Source organism: Chaetodon trifascialis, chromosome 24 (genome assembly GCF_039877785.1).
Source record: "Chaetodon trifascialis isolate fChaTrf1 chromosome 24, fChaTrf1.hap1, whole genome shotgun sequence".
Lineage (NCBI taxonomy): Eukaryota > Metazoa > Chordata > Actinopteri > Chaetodontiformes > Chaetodontidae > Chaetodon > Chaetodon trifascialis.
The window spans coordinates 3,841,667-3,860,979 of NC_092079.1; the positions used below are offsets into that span (position 1 = coordinate 3,841,667).

At 43.8% G+C, this 19,313-nt stretch overlaps 1 protein-coding gene across 2 annotated transcripts in view; it reads left to right on the forward strand.

Annotated features, from left to right (window-relative positions):
* The window catches only part of LOC139327830 (rho GTPase-activating protein 6-like), a 67,929-nt gene that overhangs the window by 22,919 nt on the left and 25,697 nt on the right, over positions 1–19,313 (forward strand). The window contains exon 1 of one of the 2 annotated variants that reach the window (XM_070957834.1): positions 6,598–6,964. The exons of the other annotated variant lie outside the window; for it this stretch is intronic. Within the exon in view, the coding sequence (XP_070813935.1) occupies positions 6,923–6,964 (42 nt within the window). The 5' untranslated portion in view covers positions 6,598–6,922. Of the gene's footprint in view, positions 1–6,597; positions 6,965–19,313 lie in introns of those variants that run through there. 2 annotated transcript variants of the gene reach the window in all.

The following is a 19,313-nucleotide window of genomic DNA, read 5'->3' on the forward strand; positions in this document are numbered from 1 at the left end:
TGAACAGCACCTGTGCACACACAGAAACATTGAGAAACTGGTCCCAGTTGCGCTTTTAGCCATCCAAAGTTTATAGTTTCATATCATGCTGGAAAGTTGTTACTGTCCACGTATGTTTTTGGGGCATTTTTGTCCATTTGAAAAGATTCATAATGAGTTCTAATGCTGCAATTCACCTCCTAATTCTGCTTTCTATACAGCAATTCATTGGCAATAGAATCAACATTACTGGTTTTAGATGTTTAAACTGGGGCACATTTATTGGTTGTATTTGCTTTTGTAAAATTCTAGGTTCTAACAAAGAAGACTGTGCACTTCCCATTAGTTTTACTCATTTGGGCAAACAAATGTTAGCCCAGCTTTAGGAAATGACCCACATATTTCAACAAGAAAATCAATGCTGACTTATAACACAACTACAGCAAGTGGTTCCTGATGTTTGGAGAGCGTCATGCAACAAAATGGACAAACGATCACAATCAGTTATTCCATCGCAACCATGCAAACAATGCAAACAAGCGAGCTCCAGAGACTGAGATAGAATACATTACATACAATCAGAGGGAAAACATTTGTGCACTGATCTTGTCCAGATACTGAATGATAAAAAAACACTGTCATCTGCTCCCTTTAGGACGTTTTGGACTTTAAATGAAGACAGGTAGCATGTTTCAAACTGGCTTTAGGTCAAGCAGAGGTATCAAACAGACTGAGGGGCAACAGAATAATATAGGACATAGTATTTTTTCTGGCTGTTAGTCAGGTAAACATCTGCAGCTCTGTCATATCTTGCAGCATAAAGTCCTCAGAGGCAGCTGAGTGAGCTGTATGTGTGTCTAAATTATACATTGAAATTCAACAAAGTGCACCCCTCTGCTTTGGTATTATCACATTCTAAATGTTGAAATGTTTCCTCTTGCAAAGCGCACTCTCCAGCTTGTGAAACCGAGTCGCCCTCAAGTCAGGGTCAAGCATTTCCACTGCAGAACAGTCCTGACCTTACTCGCTGCTTTAAGCGTGGCCTAATGGTGATGGTATGGAGATGGAGATGAAAGCCGTATAGCCACGCTGGGCTAGTGCCCAAAATTCCTTACTTACACCCCCCCCCACCCCCGCCCCTCTCTCCCCTCCTCCCTGCCCATTGGCCCTCAGGACAGAGTATGGAGATTAAGGACAAATGGGCAGGCCTGTTGATAGAAGCGTCCAGATTGAATCCAGACCCACGCTGTCGTCACGTTGTGTGTGTGTGTGTGTGTGTGTGTGTGTACCCCGTGTTTGGTGTATGTTGAGTGATCAGTTCTTTAAAAAAACATCTTTCCCGCTGGATGAGGGTCGTCTCTGGACGGAGACCCCCGACAAGACATAATCTGTGAATATTTGTGTATGTGTGTCTTCTTTGTTTACCTCCCAATCGAAGGAGTTAACCCACATTGTCTTTTCTCTTTTGCTCTCTCTCTCTCTCTCTCTCTCTCTCTCTCTCTCTCTCTCTCTCTCTCTCTCACACACACACACACACACACACACACACACACACACACATTCCCCAGTTCTGAGGTCATCCCCCAGAGCTGCTTTGTGCAGCTCCTGCTGTAAATTCGTTTATGTGTGCCCAGTTTTTACCATTGGCCCCCACCCTCTCTCCTCTCTCTCATTTTCTTTCTCTTACACCTTTGAGCTGTCTTGTGAAACTGAGGTCAAAGTTCATAGTGTGAAAGAAAGAGAGCTAAACACAAAGAGCACAAGCTAATAAGTAAGAAAACATGGGGCTAAGTGCCATAGTTTTCCTCTTTAGTCCTTTTTATCAGCTGCATGACTGTCATACATAAAGGTTTATCTTCTTATTTAGCTTGAATTTGATCAGCCGTGTCTCATTAGGCAACAGTGGGAAAACTGGCTTTCAATTACGTTCAACAAGATCAGTGAAATATATCGTGTGCATTACTTTCAGTAACAATGAATATTGTGTAAACCAGACCAACTGTGCAGAGCAAAATGATGCAGTGCAGCTTTGCGAAATATTTGGCTCTCATTTCTTTGCTCGCTAACCTCTTGCTAACTAGCAAATGTCGATTTACTTCTCCTCTGCCAGTGAAACTGAATTTTGTCTTTTTCAATGCTGGTGTGACCAGTCCTTCAGAGTCTCAAACCGTGCCAGCAGTCAGCAGGTTAAAAGCCTGACGCTGACAATGTTAGCATGCTGATGTTTACCATGGTCGCCATCTTAGTTCTGCATGCTAGCACGCTTCATTTAATCCATGGCATTCCATCTAAATGTTGAGGCATCTCACAAATGGCGCACAAGAAACCACAAGGGACCACCAATGCCATTATTATCCATGCTGTGGGAGCCATGAGCGCCTGTCTGCACACTTCACTGGATAAGCCAAAACTTGGACCTGGCAGTGGCAAAAGAGGGAAAACTGAGGATCACCAACATTATTACGATTTATCCTCTGGAGAACATAAATCCCTGCACTGAAAGTCATGGCAATCCTTCCCATCGGCCTTGTTTGCGTTGAAAAATAAAAATGCCAACCTCATGCACCACCATAAGGTTGGCATTTTTCAAGAAGAGAAGCCAGGAAGTAACGAGCATCAGTCGGACTGACCCTCTGGAGATCATGAATTTGTGTAATCCATCCAATAGTTGAGATATTTCAGTCTGGACTAAAGTGGTGGACAGACTTGCCATCCATTGAGCTGCGCTGCCAGCATTCCAAATGAATGCCAAGTAATACAAAAATATATACAAGTGAATGATGAATGACGACTCATGCGCTACGTTGCCAGTTCGTCTTTTCTATTTGGAAACATATAGCAGATTACATATTGAGAATAGCTTTCCCAGCTGTCATTATGAGTTATGAACTGCATCGAGGAATGAATCTGACTCTCAGCTCAGTTTTCCTCCAGCGTCCTCCGTCAGGGGAGGCAAGGTTGTGCGTGTGATGCAACGCATGCATATACTTTGATCTGGGCCTCGCGACATCTATTCTGTGTGTGTTTATTAAACAGATCGAAGGCCTCGCAGGGTTTTTCTCTGTCATTTACTGGATCGCCTTAAAGCACTTTATAGTGGAATACTTTCCACTCGATGGAGTGATTTCACAACTCAGGCATTCAGCCTTTGGAAGGAGGGTTGCCGCACCTCCCGGCTGTAGGATGTAAACAGTAGCGTTTTGCAGCCCGCCTTCGTCATGCAGCACTGGAGTTATAGGCTGGCCTCACATACGCCCTGTAACATAATATTGGAAATCTTAAGATGAGGGGGGTTTAAAGAAGTGTTGTTTTAAAGTATTCATATTTTGGTGATTTAGGATTTTAAAGAGAAAAAAGAAATCACAATGCAGATTTAAATAGCCGTAAATACTCCTCACTGTCACTTCTTTTGCTGAAATTCCAAGCTGCGTCTTCTCCAGATCGACGCTGAATAGCAGGGACGTGATATATCAACACCAACAGGCCGTGCCAGATTCAGCTGTGGAAAGTCCTGAGTGTGCTTTGAAAGTGATGTATGACCGCGCGCTGCCTCGTTTCGGCGTCGTTTTTAACAGTTTCAAGATGATGCGAGAAGTGATGGCCAGCTGAAGAGGACGTGCGGAATCAGACCTTTGCCTTGCGGCGGCATCGGCGAGCAATCTGATCGTGCCAATGGCAACATGCATGTAAAGCCTCCCATCCACACGTTCACGTCTTCTTCTCCTCTCCTGCCTTCTCTTCTTTTTTCATCTTGTGCTCTCTCTCCTGCAGGCTCTGTGTGTTGTGTGTGTGTGTGTGTGTGTGTGTGTGTGTGTGTGTGTGTGTGTGTGTCGGCAATGGTCACACCGTGACCAGTGAAAGACCATTTTAGGAGACAATGGGCTCCTCCTACGGGGCCATAAATACAGCTTCTAACCTTACAACCGAGGGTGAGTCAGTGTTTTTCAGGGACAAAAATCTGCCTTTGCGTATTTGGCCTCTCCTCTATATTCCCTCTGCATCATCCTCAAGAACGTGGCTCATTTTTTTTTCTCTCTGCATATATTTCTTGTGACACTCTGCAGAACTTCTACAGTGTAAATAGCAAGAGAATGATCTAACCTGGAAATTCAAAGCACTCAAATATTGATCTTGATTTTATTTGTAGTTTAACTCAAAGCACATTTATATTGTGGAGCACGGAAGACCTTGGAAATAGCAGTTTGAGAAAACAATCCCAACTGACTAGCGACTGAGCTTTCTCATGCTAACACCGGGTATGATCCACTGTTTTCCATGTTCTCATACTCAATACATTAAACGTGCATGATTCTTGTAGTGTTACTGAATGAAGCACACCTGCAAACATGACTGGATCTGATGCTTTTGGACTCTTAATCTTGTCACAATTAACAGGACTTTACAGAAACTTTGAACTGCAGAAATATTTGGGACTTTGGACGGGACTTTTATTCGTCAGTCGCACGCGTCATCGACTCGCAAGCAGCTGATGAGATATCAAAACTGAGGATTAACCTGTTTGTGTTCAGGCCTCTTGTGCATGTTCAAATAATGACTCACGGTGTTTGCACATTCCTCCTGTCTTTATCTTCTTCCCCAATCTACTCATAAAGTCATGCAGGTGATTTGTTTGGAGATATAAGACAGTAGTGTGCTTTGCATGCTTGCTCCAGCTCTTCTGTGACTCTGAATGAGCTGCCAATCACAATGCATGAATGTTGAAAATAAACCCCACCTTCTGCCCCAATTTCATTTGATCCAAAGACGATTTTTTTTCTATATTGGGCACCTTTATACAACACCTCAAATACTTGAGCGAACCTCATTTAGACGAGATCTGATAAGCAGCATTCCTATCAAAGAGCTATTCTCAGCAAGAACAGGTTTTCTGCCACCCGTAACTCTATAACACTGCAGGGTTTTGACGATGACACACACCACAGTCCAGTACAACACTTGGTTTACGGCTGAGTCAGTCTTCAGTCTGTTATCTCCAGATTTCCGAGTAAAGTAAGTGTTCCTCTCAGATCCTCAGCATTCTTTGAATGGCTACGGCACTATCTGATAAGCAGAGAGGAATCCAGCGTCTCTCACTCATTAACTCACTCATTCACGCACACTGCACATAAAATTAGATATAAGACTGTGTCTAGTTAGCGTCTTTCTCCATAAACCTGCAGAGCAAAGCAAATGGCCACCGTGTTCTTGATAAAACTGGGTTGTGCTCCATTTGTTTTGCAGACTTCTGTTTTTTTTTATGAGATTGGATGCAAGAGGAGTCTTTTGACACAGATTGCCCAATTCTGGTTCCACATCAAGTATTACACAAACCCAGACAAGCCTCCCACTCCTGCTCCTTCCAGTGGTGGACTGGCCTTTCATGGTTGCCCTTAAGTGCATATTTGAGAAGCGGAACGCTCATTAAAAAAAAAAGTACCACTGCTTTTTACAGTGGAAGCAAGCGATCACAGTTTTGGCGCTGCAGTTTGTCCAGTAAATTATCTCCATTGTCATTTATTTGCTACAGTAATCAGGCCTACGGCAAGCTATGTGCTACAAGAAACCTTATATCTCTGAAGTATCAACTTCTCAGAGGCTGAGACAAAGAGCTTTGTTTTTAGCTTTACCGTGATGTATTTCTGGATATTTCCAGGAAGGCTAACAGCTCTCAGGAGATCCTTTTTTTTTTTTTTTTTTTAAAAAAAGACTTGAAATCATCATAATTTCTGCATTCAGAATGAACTTGTTTTTTTTTGTCTTAACACATGAATCAGCCCAGAATAAAAGCCTCCACACTGCTTCCTCCTCACCTACTGCAAAAGAATTTACAGTTCTGTACTATAAACTATCCAAAAACTAAAATCTCCCTATATGGAGTTTCCCGACTCAAACCATATCTACTGTGGTGCTCAATTTGTGGGTCACTGACATGAAAACATTTGAGCAGCCCTGCTGTTGATAATCAAAAGCGTCTTCCTGTGCGAGTCCTGCTCCTTCAGCCTCCCCGCCCCTCCCCCTGTGCCTTGCTCAGTTTTTCAGTTTCAAGCTCCACATGCTGATCGGCGTGGCTAAAATGCACTAAATGCACACTGCATGCGTAAAAGTGCAGCTGGGTGTAAAGGTGTGTATCTCATGGCTAATGATGCCCACATTTTGTTTTGCCTTGAAGACGAAAACAAAGCATGCATTTGGATTCTTATGATGCATGGTTGAGGATGTGGTTTTTAGGCATTTGCAAGCAGTTTTGAGTGTTAAAAGTCACCTTTTTAGAGCTGCTTTTAATATCTGATTTAATGTCCTGTGTCCTGTGTTATAGTGGGATTTTAGTTCGTTTAGTTCAAAGCATCTTACAAATAAAACACATTCTTATTATACTGTTTTCATTATTTTATTATTTCGCAAGGAGATACACTATTATTTCTATTATTTTATTATTTTCTAATTCAATATATTTATTTCTGTCATACTCGCTGTTGCCTGCCGACTTCCTGATATTTGTGTTGAAATACAACCCTGACCAAAGAGGATTCTATTTTGAAAAACTCCACCGGAAGCCGTGCACAGCAGCTGACTTGACAGTCGCCTCTCTCCCTCCACTACTCGCTCGGTTCAGCATCTGTCTTCACCAGAGTCCGCGGAGCGCGCAGTATGGATCCGTTACGCATTACGCACTGTGGCGTCCTGTCTGGCACAGATGGTTTTCTGACCGGTGTAAAGACATCAGCTCTTAAAAACAGGCGCAGCGGCGACTTGCAGTAAAAAAGAAAGTCCGACGTCTCTGTTTGTCTTTAATGTAAAAGAGGGGGACACGAGTGATTTGTGGAGACTTTTTTTTTTTTCGCTCCGCTCCGACGCGCAAACACTTTTTTGGACGTATTATTTTCTAACGGGATATCATCTACATCTGTGAGTGTTTACTATATGTGGATACTTATTGAGGACCATGGGAGACTCCGTGTTCCTGGACAGGCACAATTCCTATCTTGTAAGTACTCGGTTTATTGTCCGTAAATGAATTATAATGACTCAGACGTTTACTGATAAGGCTTGATGGCTTTTATCTGCTGGTGTTTGAGAGAGCGTGCGCGCGTGCACGTCTGGAGGGTGTGTGAGGATCAGAGAGACAGATGTTTATTTCCTGCATGGGGACTATTTTTAAGACAGTTCTGCAAGTAGAATCTGAAACCTCCGTGTCTCTCTGTGCAACTTATATTATGCATACAAGGTGCCAATGCAGAATTTCTGTTTCTTTCTGTTTGTGTTATTAACCCCCTTTCTGTTCCAACCTTGCATGATTTTAAATACACATGACTTTATGTTTTCAGCAAAATAAAAGTCTTACCATGTAAAATGTCAGTGAGCGAAACTGAAATTTGAAACTGAGCAGACCAAAGGGGCCTCAGCATGCAAAAACTTCCTGTGATGGAACGTTTTAAGTGACGTGTGGTGTATAGAGCAGGCACACATGCAGGCGCACAAGACCACACATGTTTCCTGGTTTGAAGGGGAGAGACACAGACACCTGCAGCAGGCTTCTGTTTGAGAGCCACAGGTGGTACGTTTGACACTCAGAGCACAGTGGCCACATGAGGGCAAAACACACGTATATGGGTCAAGGCCGTGACCAGCGATGATAGCTCTGGTGAGAACTGTGCCTTCAAAATGAAACCCACAGCATTTTGCGGCTCATATTTGGCTGTCTTGCATATTTTTGACACAGATTAGACAGGCTGGAGAGGTGAGAGGCTGCTCGCAGAACAGGTTCATTCAGTTGTGGGAATGGAGTTGGTTCGTGCAGCGGACACAGATTTCAGCATGCACACATGCTAGTATTTTATCATCAGGCCTCTCTCCTCCATCCCCTCCTTCTGTTTCCATCTGTCCCCCCTCCTCCTCTCCAGTGGTGAGGAATCCTCTGCCGACTGCTCCAGCGGTCTGTCTCCTCTTTATGAGCAATGTTCCTGTGGCTGGAAGCCCTCGTAAAGCTGCGAGCATTGATTGGAAAACAATACAATTTTCTTTGGCTCGGCTGGCAGCACGTTGTGGTCTGGATTTGTGCTTTGTAGCACGGCTATGTGGTGTGAAAGCAGCCGCCACATGGCCCACAGTAATGGTGTCTAAAACTCATCCAACACAGGCTGATGAGGGTTCGGTGCACTGGCCAAATTGTTCTTGATGCACTTCTCCACGACAGTGCAAGTCGAGAAATGAAATATGATGAATTTGGGCTCGTGTTTGTTTATTCAAATTCTGGTCTCCTTTTGCGAATCCAGTAAAAAAACATGATAGAAAATCCTTCATAACGGTGTTTGGAATTTGCATCTGATTGGACTTGAGAGCAAAAATAAAAGCATTTAAGGCAAGAACACTTTTGAAACAATGCAAAAAGCCGCAATATCATCTTTCAAATGATTTAGATGGCTGAAGAAAAATTGATTTCCCAGACATCCAACGCTCACCTGTTGTACTTGCTACTGCCCGAAAGAATGAGATTGCATGTGCAAAGCAAGTATGGAATTCTTTGCTGGATGTCTGGGCTCACCCAGGATGAAGAGCTCAGGCATACAGAGGGAGTAGAGTCAGTTGAGGTAGTGGAATCCACTGGGTTGTGGTTCCTGCTGGATGCCAGCTGGTGGAGGTTTGCCAGTTAAGAAAATTGTGAGGATACCTGGGGCAGACCAAGAAAACAACAGGGAGATTATATATCCTGCTTGGCTTGGAAATGCCCCAAAATCCCCCAAGAAGAGCTGAAGGAAGTGAGGAGGTAAAAGGACATGTGGGCTACTTTGCCTGACCTGCAACCACCGAGCTCCAGATAAGCAGCAAAAAATGTGTGGATGGAAAAATATTATTTTCAGATAATGAAAATAATTGTGAGTATTATCAGACTTTCCCAATGACCAAGATAACATATTGCAGCCGACAACCAAAACTCAATAATCAGTTTTAAATCATAGAATACCAGCAAATGTTGGGATTTTTAGTTTACTTTTTTTGGGGGTTTTTTGAATGAAAAATCACTGAAATGACAAATGAATCATTAATAGTTGCTAATTCATTTTCTGTTGACGGATTAATTGATTTATTGGCTAATCATTTCAGCTCTATAACAGTTCGCCAAGTTTGTGTTACAGCAAGTTGGCATTCTGGTAATTATTGTAGGAAACGGCTCAAAGCACTTGGATAAAATGGTTAAGCTTTGAATCCAAATTGTTGAATGGCAACCTCTAATTGGGCTTTGAAGGAGAATAAGATCTGTTTTCAACATTTGAGCCGATGCAGTACGTTGAAAGCTGCAGCAGAAAAGTGTCACTTCTGCTCGGTTTGATCGATGATCAAACGTCATGCCTTTTCTTCATTTTAATATATTTTTCCTCTTTGGCCTTGAGATCGTGCCGATGCTCTTTGATTTATCAGTGTTCCTTGGTTTCCCAGTCCCGCGCTTCAGGACACATTATGAGCATGTGGTCGTGCTGCTGGAATATATAACACGCCTGCAAAGTTTCTGTTGATGTTCTACATTTAATGAGCAAGCACGAAAAATCCAGTAGTCCAGCAAAGTAAGTCCGGAGCGTGCGCTGTAACTTTGCCAAACTGTGGAAGAAACTATAGTTTGCATTAGAAAATGTGTGTGCACAGAAGTCAAGGATGGTAATCTCGTTCATGGAGGCTTTATAAGGCAAGAAATTCATTCAGACAGCATCAATTGATTATAAATACATGAAATCTTTCCTCACAAATCCTTAAACCACATCTTTATGGCAAAAAGCAGCAGGTAAAGCAAAAAGAGTTATGTCCTGACAGTGCATCATAATCAAATACTCGTGAACCAGGCCAGGCTGCTCACTGCCGTCTCATAAATCCCCAACACTGAGCTGAACTTGGTGCAAGAACGCAGTTAAAATTTGACAAAGACAAAGCTCCAAAGCAAAATGCATTGTGTCAACAGGGGATTATGCCCCTTCAAGCTGCTCTTCATCAGCCAGTGATAAACAAATGCAGGATTTCATCACTCCTGTCAGGCCAGATAAATATTTCAGATTCTAGGTTACCAGACTGGAGACACACACAGGGATGGAGAAGATGGGGAGATGGGACCTCGTGGTTGCTTGTGCGTAAACGTTTAATCCCCCCTCGAGGCAGCGGTGCGTTTGTTCCACTTGTAGGGATTTCTGATGTATTCTGCTTATGGCGTCAAGGCATTGTACTAATGGAATACCATCAGGGATAACACGTAACAGTCTGGATTGATCGCTCAGCTCTTATGGTGTTTTGTGTTATTGCAGGCTGCAGGTTTACATGCTATTACAGGGATTAGAAGAATGATACACAAACAACCTTTTTATCCAACAAGAAAGATTCATCACTTGCAACCGGCGGCGCAACACAGAGCCATGCCGGTGTGTGAAAATCAACTAATTAGGTCTGTAACCCTGAAACTTAATCAACAGACACAAAGTTTTTTTTTGGATTTCGTATTTTCGCGGCGTATCTAACAAATTTAGTTCCATACTGCACATTTCTCCATGCAGACCAGCGCGCACTTAAATGCTTTTTGTAGCCCCTGTGACATGCAATTGAACCAATTGAACGAATGAACCGGCCTTTTGTGCATCGTTTGAACAACTAAACTGTTTGCTCAGCCCAGTAAAGTGACTTAGTTTTAGCTGTTTTTTAACAACTTATTGTGGATCAGATCAGGTCAGGCAGGAAATGTAAGACATGTACGCTACATGAGGAGATTATCAGTTGATCCAAGCGGACAGTAATCACATTTGATTCGAGTGTTGTAAGGCTCATGTGCTCTGTTCTTTCTGGAGGGCCTAAATTTGCACTCAAAATATTAGCTTTGAGCCGCCTGATCTGCACCAGGAAGATCAACTTTATAGCCGTTATAATGTTTTATTTTACTCCCTGATTGGTGTTCTTGACTGGCATTGAGTCACGGGTCATGTGCGCCATGAGGTAATACAATGTCACATCATGACAACAGGGAAATGAATGAACAAGGATGTTTTAGAATACATGGGCTTGATGCGAGTGTGCCAATCCTGGAGGGGAGCCAACCGGCAGCGAGGCTTTTGCCACCAGTCAAATAATGATCATCTTTGTCTTGAAACCTCGTTTTGTGTGCAAGCGCTCCGACTTGTGCATGTTAGAGTAGGCTATCAGTCAAGTGCAAGATTTATTTGAGAGCCCGATGCTGCATTCTTTTGCAGATTGTGCTTTTACAGCTGAAACGACTGAAAGTTCAGCCTGAAGAGCATCGGGGTGTGAAAACGATTTGCAGCTGATATTTTAATCAGCTTGGGCCGTGGTGGATTGACAGAGTTGGCCTTGCTGTTGTTGACACAGAGGAGGAAAGGGGCAGGGGGAGAAAAACACAAAGGAAGAATTGATGAAATGACAGCTTACCCTCCTTCGCTATCGTTTGTTTCATCTTCGGCTGTCTCTCTCTGTCTGCTCGAGTCTGTCCCTCATCGCTGACCAAACAGAAAATACTCTGACAAGTGTCCCTTGATGGCTTGAGGAAGACAGAGTGCAGCTACCTATTTAGACAGGCACCAAACTCCCCCCTTTTGTCTCCTTTTTGCCGTTTCTCTTGACATTTGACTTTGCTGCACCCCATTGTTTTCAGCATCGTCAGATTCCCCCCCCTTCTCCCCCTCTAACTCCATAATGCCGAGAGCAAACATTTTATAACACGCCGTCGCCTCCTTACCCGCTGATGTGTGACCTTGTTCTATCGCGGTAGGTGTGTTTGTTTTACTCCCGTGCCACTCCCCATACAAACAGCTCTGGCAGAAAAAGCCACAAAGCCTTCACTCATACGGCAAATTGAAAGATGCATTTAACAGGTTTGACAGACTGGATCAGTGAATAAAGACTGATTTGAAGTGTTACCCAAAGGAGAATATTCATCAGTGCTCATCCTTGGTGCTCGTGTGACTGTGATGAACAGCTGTGCTCACGCACGCGTGTGTGTTTGTGTGTGTGGGTGGGTGGGTGGCATCAACCGTCCCTGCTGAGTCATCAGCACGGCGCGTTTGTTTACATTGATCACAAGTTTTCCTAAGCACACTCTGACCCAGAAGGAGTGGACATTTTGTTCGCAGGAGTCCAGCACACAGATACTGAATGAATCTCGAAGCTTTTGGTTTCATTACCAAAGCCTGCCAGTCCAAATTTGGGGGAAAATGATCCTATTTTCGGATTGAGCAAAATCCTCCATTCAGGTCAGCTGTCTTGTCATCGCTTTGTTCCGGGCTTGTGACCTCTTATCGTCCACATCATGTGTCCTGACACGCATTCCTCCACATTCATTAACGCTGCACTTGAAAGATCCTTGCCCTGGTATTGCATGTGCAGCACCACTCCACCATGGCAGGAAAAGGGAACCCGCAAAGTCAAAAACCGCCCGTTTGAGTTCCACAGCCGTCACTTCTGGCTCGTCATGACAACGCTGTCCGTCCCTCGTTTTTCTTTCTAGACCCTGTCAAGGAAAGGCACTTGTTTTATTAACAACAGCGAAAGAGAAGTCCGCCCTCCCCAAGACTTGTCTTTTTATGGAGATGGTCGAGGGCTGAGGGGGAAAACACAGCGGAGGAAACGCAGAAGAGAAAGTTCTGGCAAGATCTGATCTACTGTTTGACGGGGGAGATGTGCTACCAGAGGCAGGAGTCTTTCTCTGGGCCTGAATAAAATATGTGCTCTAGAAGTTTTTAGGGAGTTTGATTTGCAGCTGAAGCTCTTGCCCTGGTTTCTTCATGACTTCACCCAGAGGTGTTTCTTTTCCTCGATGCAAGTTTTGGGAGTTGGTCAGTAGGTTCAAGAAGAGGTTGGACATGTTTCTTGGCTGTTTGCATGCAGGCAATGAGGTTATATGTCAATCACCATGTTGCTGTGTGAAGTGCAGAAGCATTACATCACAGTTTGGGAATTTCAAAGAGAACTAATCAAGTTTACCATCCGGGGAATTAAAGGTTGTGTAATCGACTACTTCGCACGCGCCAATGTTTGCACTCAACTCAGAGCCACACATGGATGCACACATACACATGAGTCATGCACACAAAGCAGAACTAGATGCAAAATAATAAGAACAGATTGTGCTGTCCGGTGGAGAAATCTCTGCTCATATTTTCGACACCTCAGACAGCTGTGGCTTCCCGGTTGAACTTAGCAGCACAGCTATGTCAAAACTAGCCAAATTGATAAATCTCAGCAGAATACCTTTCACGGCCTTGAACATTTTTCTATCAAGAACAGCTGATTTGCATTTCACAGCAGTCTTAAGTAATGCGTGCGGACTTGAGGCTCAAAAAAAACAATTACCCGTCCCCTTTACCATGGGCAAGGAATTTCAAGGAAAGCTTCCCCAAAGGTCAACGAGTCAAAAATGTCAGCTCTGCATCAAGCATCATGTCGTCTGGTTTGCTGCTTCAGTGCGTCTGTGAAGGTCAAAGAGCATGGGGCGAAGCGAGTCTGGGAGTGCTTTTCTCTAACAAGGTGCATGTGTTTCTATGTGCTCATGTATGTCTGTGCCACATACGGCGAGGCCTCGCCGTGGATGTTTCGTGTCAACTGATGAAGGATTCATGAGACGGGCATACAGTAGACTGATGGAAGATGATCTCATTACCGTTCACATGATAGAGATCCAGTTCAGCAGCACAGTTACTGATGAGAGCCAGCAGCTCAGTGCAGCTTCACATTAAGGGTTACTTTGATTGGTCTTTCTTTGCATTCCAAAAACTACAGCTTTCATCAAGTTTTCCCAGTCAAGCAGTGTCCCAGCAGTGCCTCTGCTGGACTGGAAAAAACTATGCTCATCCTTTGGAAAGCATGCACGCACCTTTTCACAAAAATCCTGTATGACACTATCTCTGCATGCACAACTTATCCTGATTTTTTTTTGGTGAACTACTTTTGTTGCTCACTGCTGGGGCAGCACAGCGGAGCTCTTTGCTTTAGGGAATTGGATGAAAACCGCTGAAACAACATGGAAGAAAGCCTAGAACGGTTAGCATGACCAACATGTGGAACTTGGTTTGCATGTCTTGGTTCAAGTGATTCAGGGCAGATATCAATTATTTGTGTGTCATGATGAGCAAATCATCCTGATAATGCTAATTTTTGGGTGAAACGAGTCGAAAAAAACCTGGCAAGTTACAGTGAAATCATTACCGTATGCACATATTTTGTTTACAATGCACTCCTACTTACGTTCGAACTAAAAGTTTGAAAAAATCCAATGTATCCGTGATCTGACGGCTAGCAGATCCATTGGCAGCATTCACCCTCCCGTGGAATTAATGACTTGCAATTCCTGTTAATCCGAAAATGTGGCAAATTGTGCACAGACGATGTAGCACAGGCAACATACACAAGGGTCAATTCCTGCCGTCCTACAAAATGTGCAGATGTTGGTAACCTCAGCGTCAGAGTCGAGTGCTGTTTTTCAACGTAACTCGTCCACTTGCTATTTCAAATGTGTGTGAACAAGTAGCCAAAAGGTGGCTAGTCACTGGTCTGCGTGTGTACGTGACCCAGCTGTTGTTGACGATGAATTATTTTGTTCGCAAAGCAAGGGGAGAAAGAAAAAAACGCTGAAAGACAGACAGACATGTTGATTCAGATGGGGTGATAGAATTAAACCCAGGCAGATAGAGACAGATGACGACACACATGAAGGTGGAAGTCAGATTTCCACTCTGGTGACATCTCTGAGAGCCTTGGTGAAAGACATATTCAGCGTCAGGCAAGGAATAACATGGATGATGCCAGGAATAACACAGGTTTGTGACGGGAATAACTCACATTTGGTGCACTTGGGGATACCAGGCGCAGTTTATACTTGCAGCGGGTGTGTGCATTCATGCGCCTGGTATGCACATGTTTGCACACAGGACAAACCCATTTAATGTGCGTGCCCATGCAGATAATTTGCAACTTGTGAGTATGTGCGTAGAAGTGTGACCCCAGAGTTCAAGGAGCCTTTGACTAAGACTGGATTAGCTGCTCTCAAGGCTGCCACTGGAATGCGAGGATCAACAAGCGTGTTGTGGCAGCGCGTGCACACACAAGCACATTCACAGACATTTCATCATGGCACACGCTGTTTACCTTCTAGTCTATTAGAGTCTGTTAATATTCCTCCACTCCTCCTGTCGCTCCATTCTGCTGCTTTCTCTCCAGGATTATAGACAGAATTGGATTTCATGAAAACCAGCACTGCCGAAACGGGCAATAAATGGCCATATTTGTCATTTAAACCAATGTGCTGCTTGGTGTGGGTAGAAAATCAAACTTATTGAATTGGAAGTTGCAGCAATACTCTCAAAAATGTCTTCAATTCACATTTATTCATCACTTTTTGGAATCAAGTGTGTTCTTTTTCCATGCGTCTTGGCTATGAGTTGTGAAAAAAAGCAGGCAGTGGCATTGCGTTTTGCTTCTCGCGCCACAAAAATATGAAAGTAGAAGAGAAAGAGGCAATAAAGGAAGGTGAAATGAAAAAGCTAAACCGATGGGGAATCCTCAGGATGTGTTATTGCCACGGTAGACACTTGTTTATAGTAAAATCATGAGAGTATGTAAACAGGAAACATCCCTGTGTGTGTGCTGACACACTGACCACGGATAGATGAGTGGCTGAGTGATGGATGAGTGGATGAATAATTCCATCCATCAAGCGGCCTTTGTGTTTTCAGTCCCGCAAGGCTGCATCTCCACTCATTTATGCTCCATTATTGTCTCGAGATGAAATTGTGTGTTTTTGCACCTTTTGTTGCTTTTGCCAGAATTTCAATGTGGCGGTACCTACCCGAAGGTGGTACGGTGGCATTCCAGACAAACCGGATTCTCATGTTAGTGGTGAAGAAAAGAAGAAAGCAAACATTCTCTTAAAGAAGAAGAGAGGTTTTCGATTACTTCCTAATCTCCTCACAATCTTGGAGTTTGTCAAGGTTAAAGTTATGCTGGGCTCGGCAACAAAGCAGCATTATGTGCCAAATTTCCCACAAATTAAAAATCTTTCACATTTTGAAATGCCTTTTTGGTTTTATCTAAGTAGCTGCAGTGAGGCTGTATTTATTCACTTCATAAACAAGTGGAAGGGAGCGGAAAAGCATCTCCGCTCCGTGGTAACTCAGAAACACTCTGTTGACTGATAGTTGCCATCTACATGTCACGTTGTTCAAAGTGAGGCTTCGTACGGTGAAGACAGTGAAAGTAGTCCCTGGAGAGATGTTTTGTGTAAAATTCACTTTCCTCTGTGCCAGATTTAATTGATTGGAGGGAAGGGAAAACAGCAACATGATTAAAAATCTTGCAAAGTTAAGAAATCCTTTTCAGTTCAGCTTGATAGGTGGAAAATGGGGAGGGTGACGATTTTATTTCATGATTTTCTTGCAATCCGTGCTTTCATTTCTAGGAGCTAGAATCTCCATGAGGCAGAGTAGACGTGGATCTTTATAGCCATTAAACAGTATCTCTCAAAAGACTGCAGCATTTCCTCACAAGACAGCAGCTGCCTTGAGTTCCTTCTGCGTTACAGCAGAGCTACAGCAGAGTTAAATATATCACATCGGGTTAATCTATTACATATTGCGTGTTCAGCTCAACTCAACTTGCTCTGCCGCAAAGCTGAAAGCTAAGCCCTGTTCAGGAACAGTGGTAAAAACTGTTCATTTAGCAGCTCGAGCTGGTTCAAAAACAGTGAGCAGCTGGACTAACCCTAACCCTACCAACCCCAACCCTAACCCTGACCCTAACCCTAACCCTGACCCTGACCCAGCGTGCTAATGTGCAAATGTGACTGTTCCACGAACAATGTTAGCTTGGAATTGGGGCTGAGTTGAGGTATCAGTGCAGAAGAGGTTGATTCTTTTTCCGAGTCAAATAGAAATAATTGTGGGGACGGTTTAGCCCAAGATTTCACTCCCCGCCCCCACCAAAACACTTGTCATCCAGTCCCAGCTGTTACAAACATGCTCACTTTGAGGAATAATTCCAAACATTTGCTTTGAGTGGCAACAAATGACCGTGGAGCAAATTTTGCATGATTTTGCTGTCATCATGTTTCAGTGCTGGATTTCAACCTTGCGGTACTTGCTTTGTTGTGTTTAGCTTCCCAACTCTCAGCAGTAATCAAACTGCACTTAACAGACTTTGTTAGAGTTCTGATTGCTTTCACGGAACACTGCCAGCGGGAAGGTGATAAGTAGTTTACCATATTAATTAAACACCCCATTAGCACTTATCAGCCGCTGTTTAAAGTGTTCCACACCTAGTCATTATTGTTAGCGCTTTATAGCATTCTTTACTGGCACACATTCACACACACACACACACACACACACACACACACACACACACACGTTTCGGTCAGTTGAAGGCAGGCTGCTGTGCTTGGCAGGACAGCGGCACCGGACTGCTGTGTTCGTTCTCTTTCCACGAGGAAATCAATAATAGGCCAGCTGACCCCGCTCTGACCCGTGTCACACGTGCACAAATTCACGCACATGCACACACATGCAGTGTCACATCCACTGTCCGGAGAGAACAAAGCATCGCTGGGCAGTGACGGGGTGTGGAGGGGGTCTCCAGGAAGTTACACTTGGCTAAAACTTCCTGGACTGAAACAAGGCCGATGGTTTCAAACGGTGATTTAATGAAATCTGAAGTGTTTTCTCTTCCATGCAGCGGTACGTCGTTTGTGAGGAGTTTACATCACACTGTTATTGATAAAATTCAACTAGAGTAGTTCCAGGTCATATTGGGTCATTTATATTTATTTTATTTTTAGTTTTTACCACTGTTCATTGAAAAATAAAGAAACAGATAAACCAATGCAGAGACGATGACGTGCATTCCCAAGTGTCAAGCATGAAGAAAGCTCACAAGCTGCTCAACCATCAGTGGCCCCAGGGGCTGAAATCTGCTGTGCCTCCGCCCGGTCATACATTCCAGTCCAGACATGGAAGACTCTCAATCTCCATCGGAAGCTGCAAAGGCAATACAGACTCCACCTCCTCCTGCAGGACGAGCCCTCGGCAGTAAAAGGGGCCCTTAAGTTGTTTGGGGTCAAAAATAAAGTGGAACATATCGGTGCATCGGTCATGTGAAAATACAGAGATATAGACTGGAAAACAGCAACAACAAGGAGACAGCTTTTCCAAAGCTTTGCCCAGACGTGGTGAAGCAGCACAGTCAAACTCACAAGATTGGGAGATTTTCCACACTCTGAAAACATGAGCACTATATTTTTTAGCTGAATATACCAAACTACAACTGCACGCTGTCGTATGTGCAAGATCCTCCCTGCACTTTTTCAAGATTAGCACTCTTTGAACATTTGCGCGACCGTTTGCGTGGCTTGTGCGTGCGTGCTGCATTTAAGTTGCGCGTAAAACGCTGCCAGGTGTCTCGTAAAAGGGGCCTTCGCTCTGTCATCTTCATCATCAGCATCATCCGGATTGCGAGTAGCAGGTCATAATCCCCCCCTCTTTAACTACCTTGCAGGATTAACTGGGAGGGGGGTGTCTGGCACCCATGTGGAAAATAAAGAGTCTTATGGAGACTTTACTCTGATCCCGCTGTGTTAAATGGACACGGTGGAAGAAGCACAGAGAGGGGAAAACCAAGGGAATGTGCTGTACTTTCGTCGGCTCATGTTCTCGCCACTGGTGTGAAAAATAAACTAACTATTCCCTAATAGGATCAGCGTATAATCTCGCACATGCCCACATCCATGAAAAGTACAGGCCGAGGTGTTAAGTAAACGCACTCTGATCTGTTATAATGGAAGGCGTGCGGATCTACAGAGAGGAGATGCAGAAAATGTGAGAAGAAGCGCTCAAGAATGCATCCTTTCAAACTCCGCGTCAAGAACGTGCTTTTGAAATTCAGTCAGTCTTATCTTAAATGACAGTTGTAACCCCGCTTCCTTCAAAAAAAATGCCAACACATCCCACATGCGCGTGGAGGAAATCATCTTGGGCAAGGAGGAGGCCCAGTCCGCTGCTGCGCAACCTGCCTTCAGCTGAAACGTCGGCAGCCAAACTGCGCAAAATCAAGTTTGTCGTGAAATTGGACAAAAAAACGCGGAGCTCTGAAGGGCGTCAAAAAGAAAAAAAGCCTTCAGAAGACAGCAGCTGTTGCAAAAATGACAGATAAATGATTCTGGATGCTTGGAATTAGAAATTAATTGCCAGAAATTCTTGAGTTTATGATGTGCTTCGGGACGTCTCCTAAGGCCTCTGGAACCACTCTGAAGTCACGCTTTTCTTTTTTTTTTTTTTTAAAAAAAAGGCTTCCTGTCTTCCAGCATT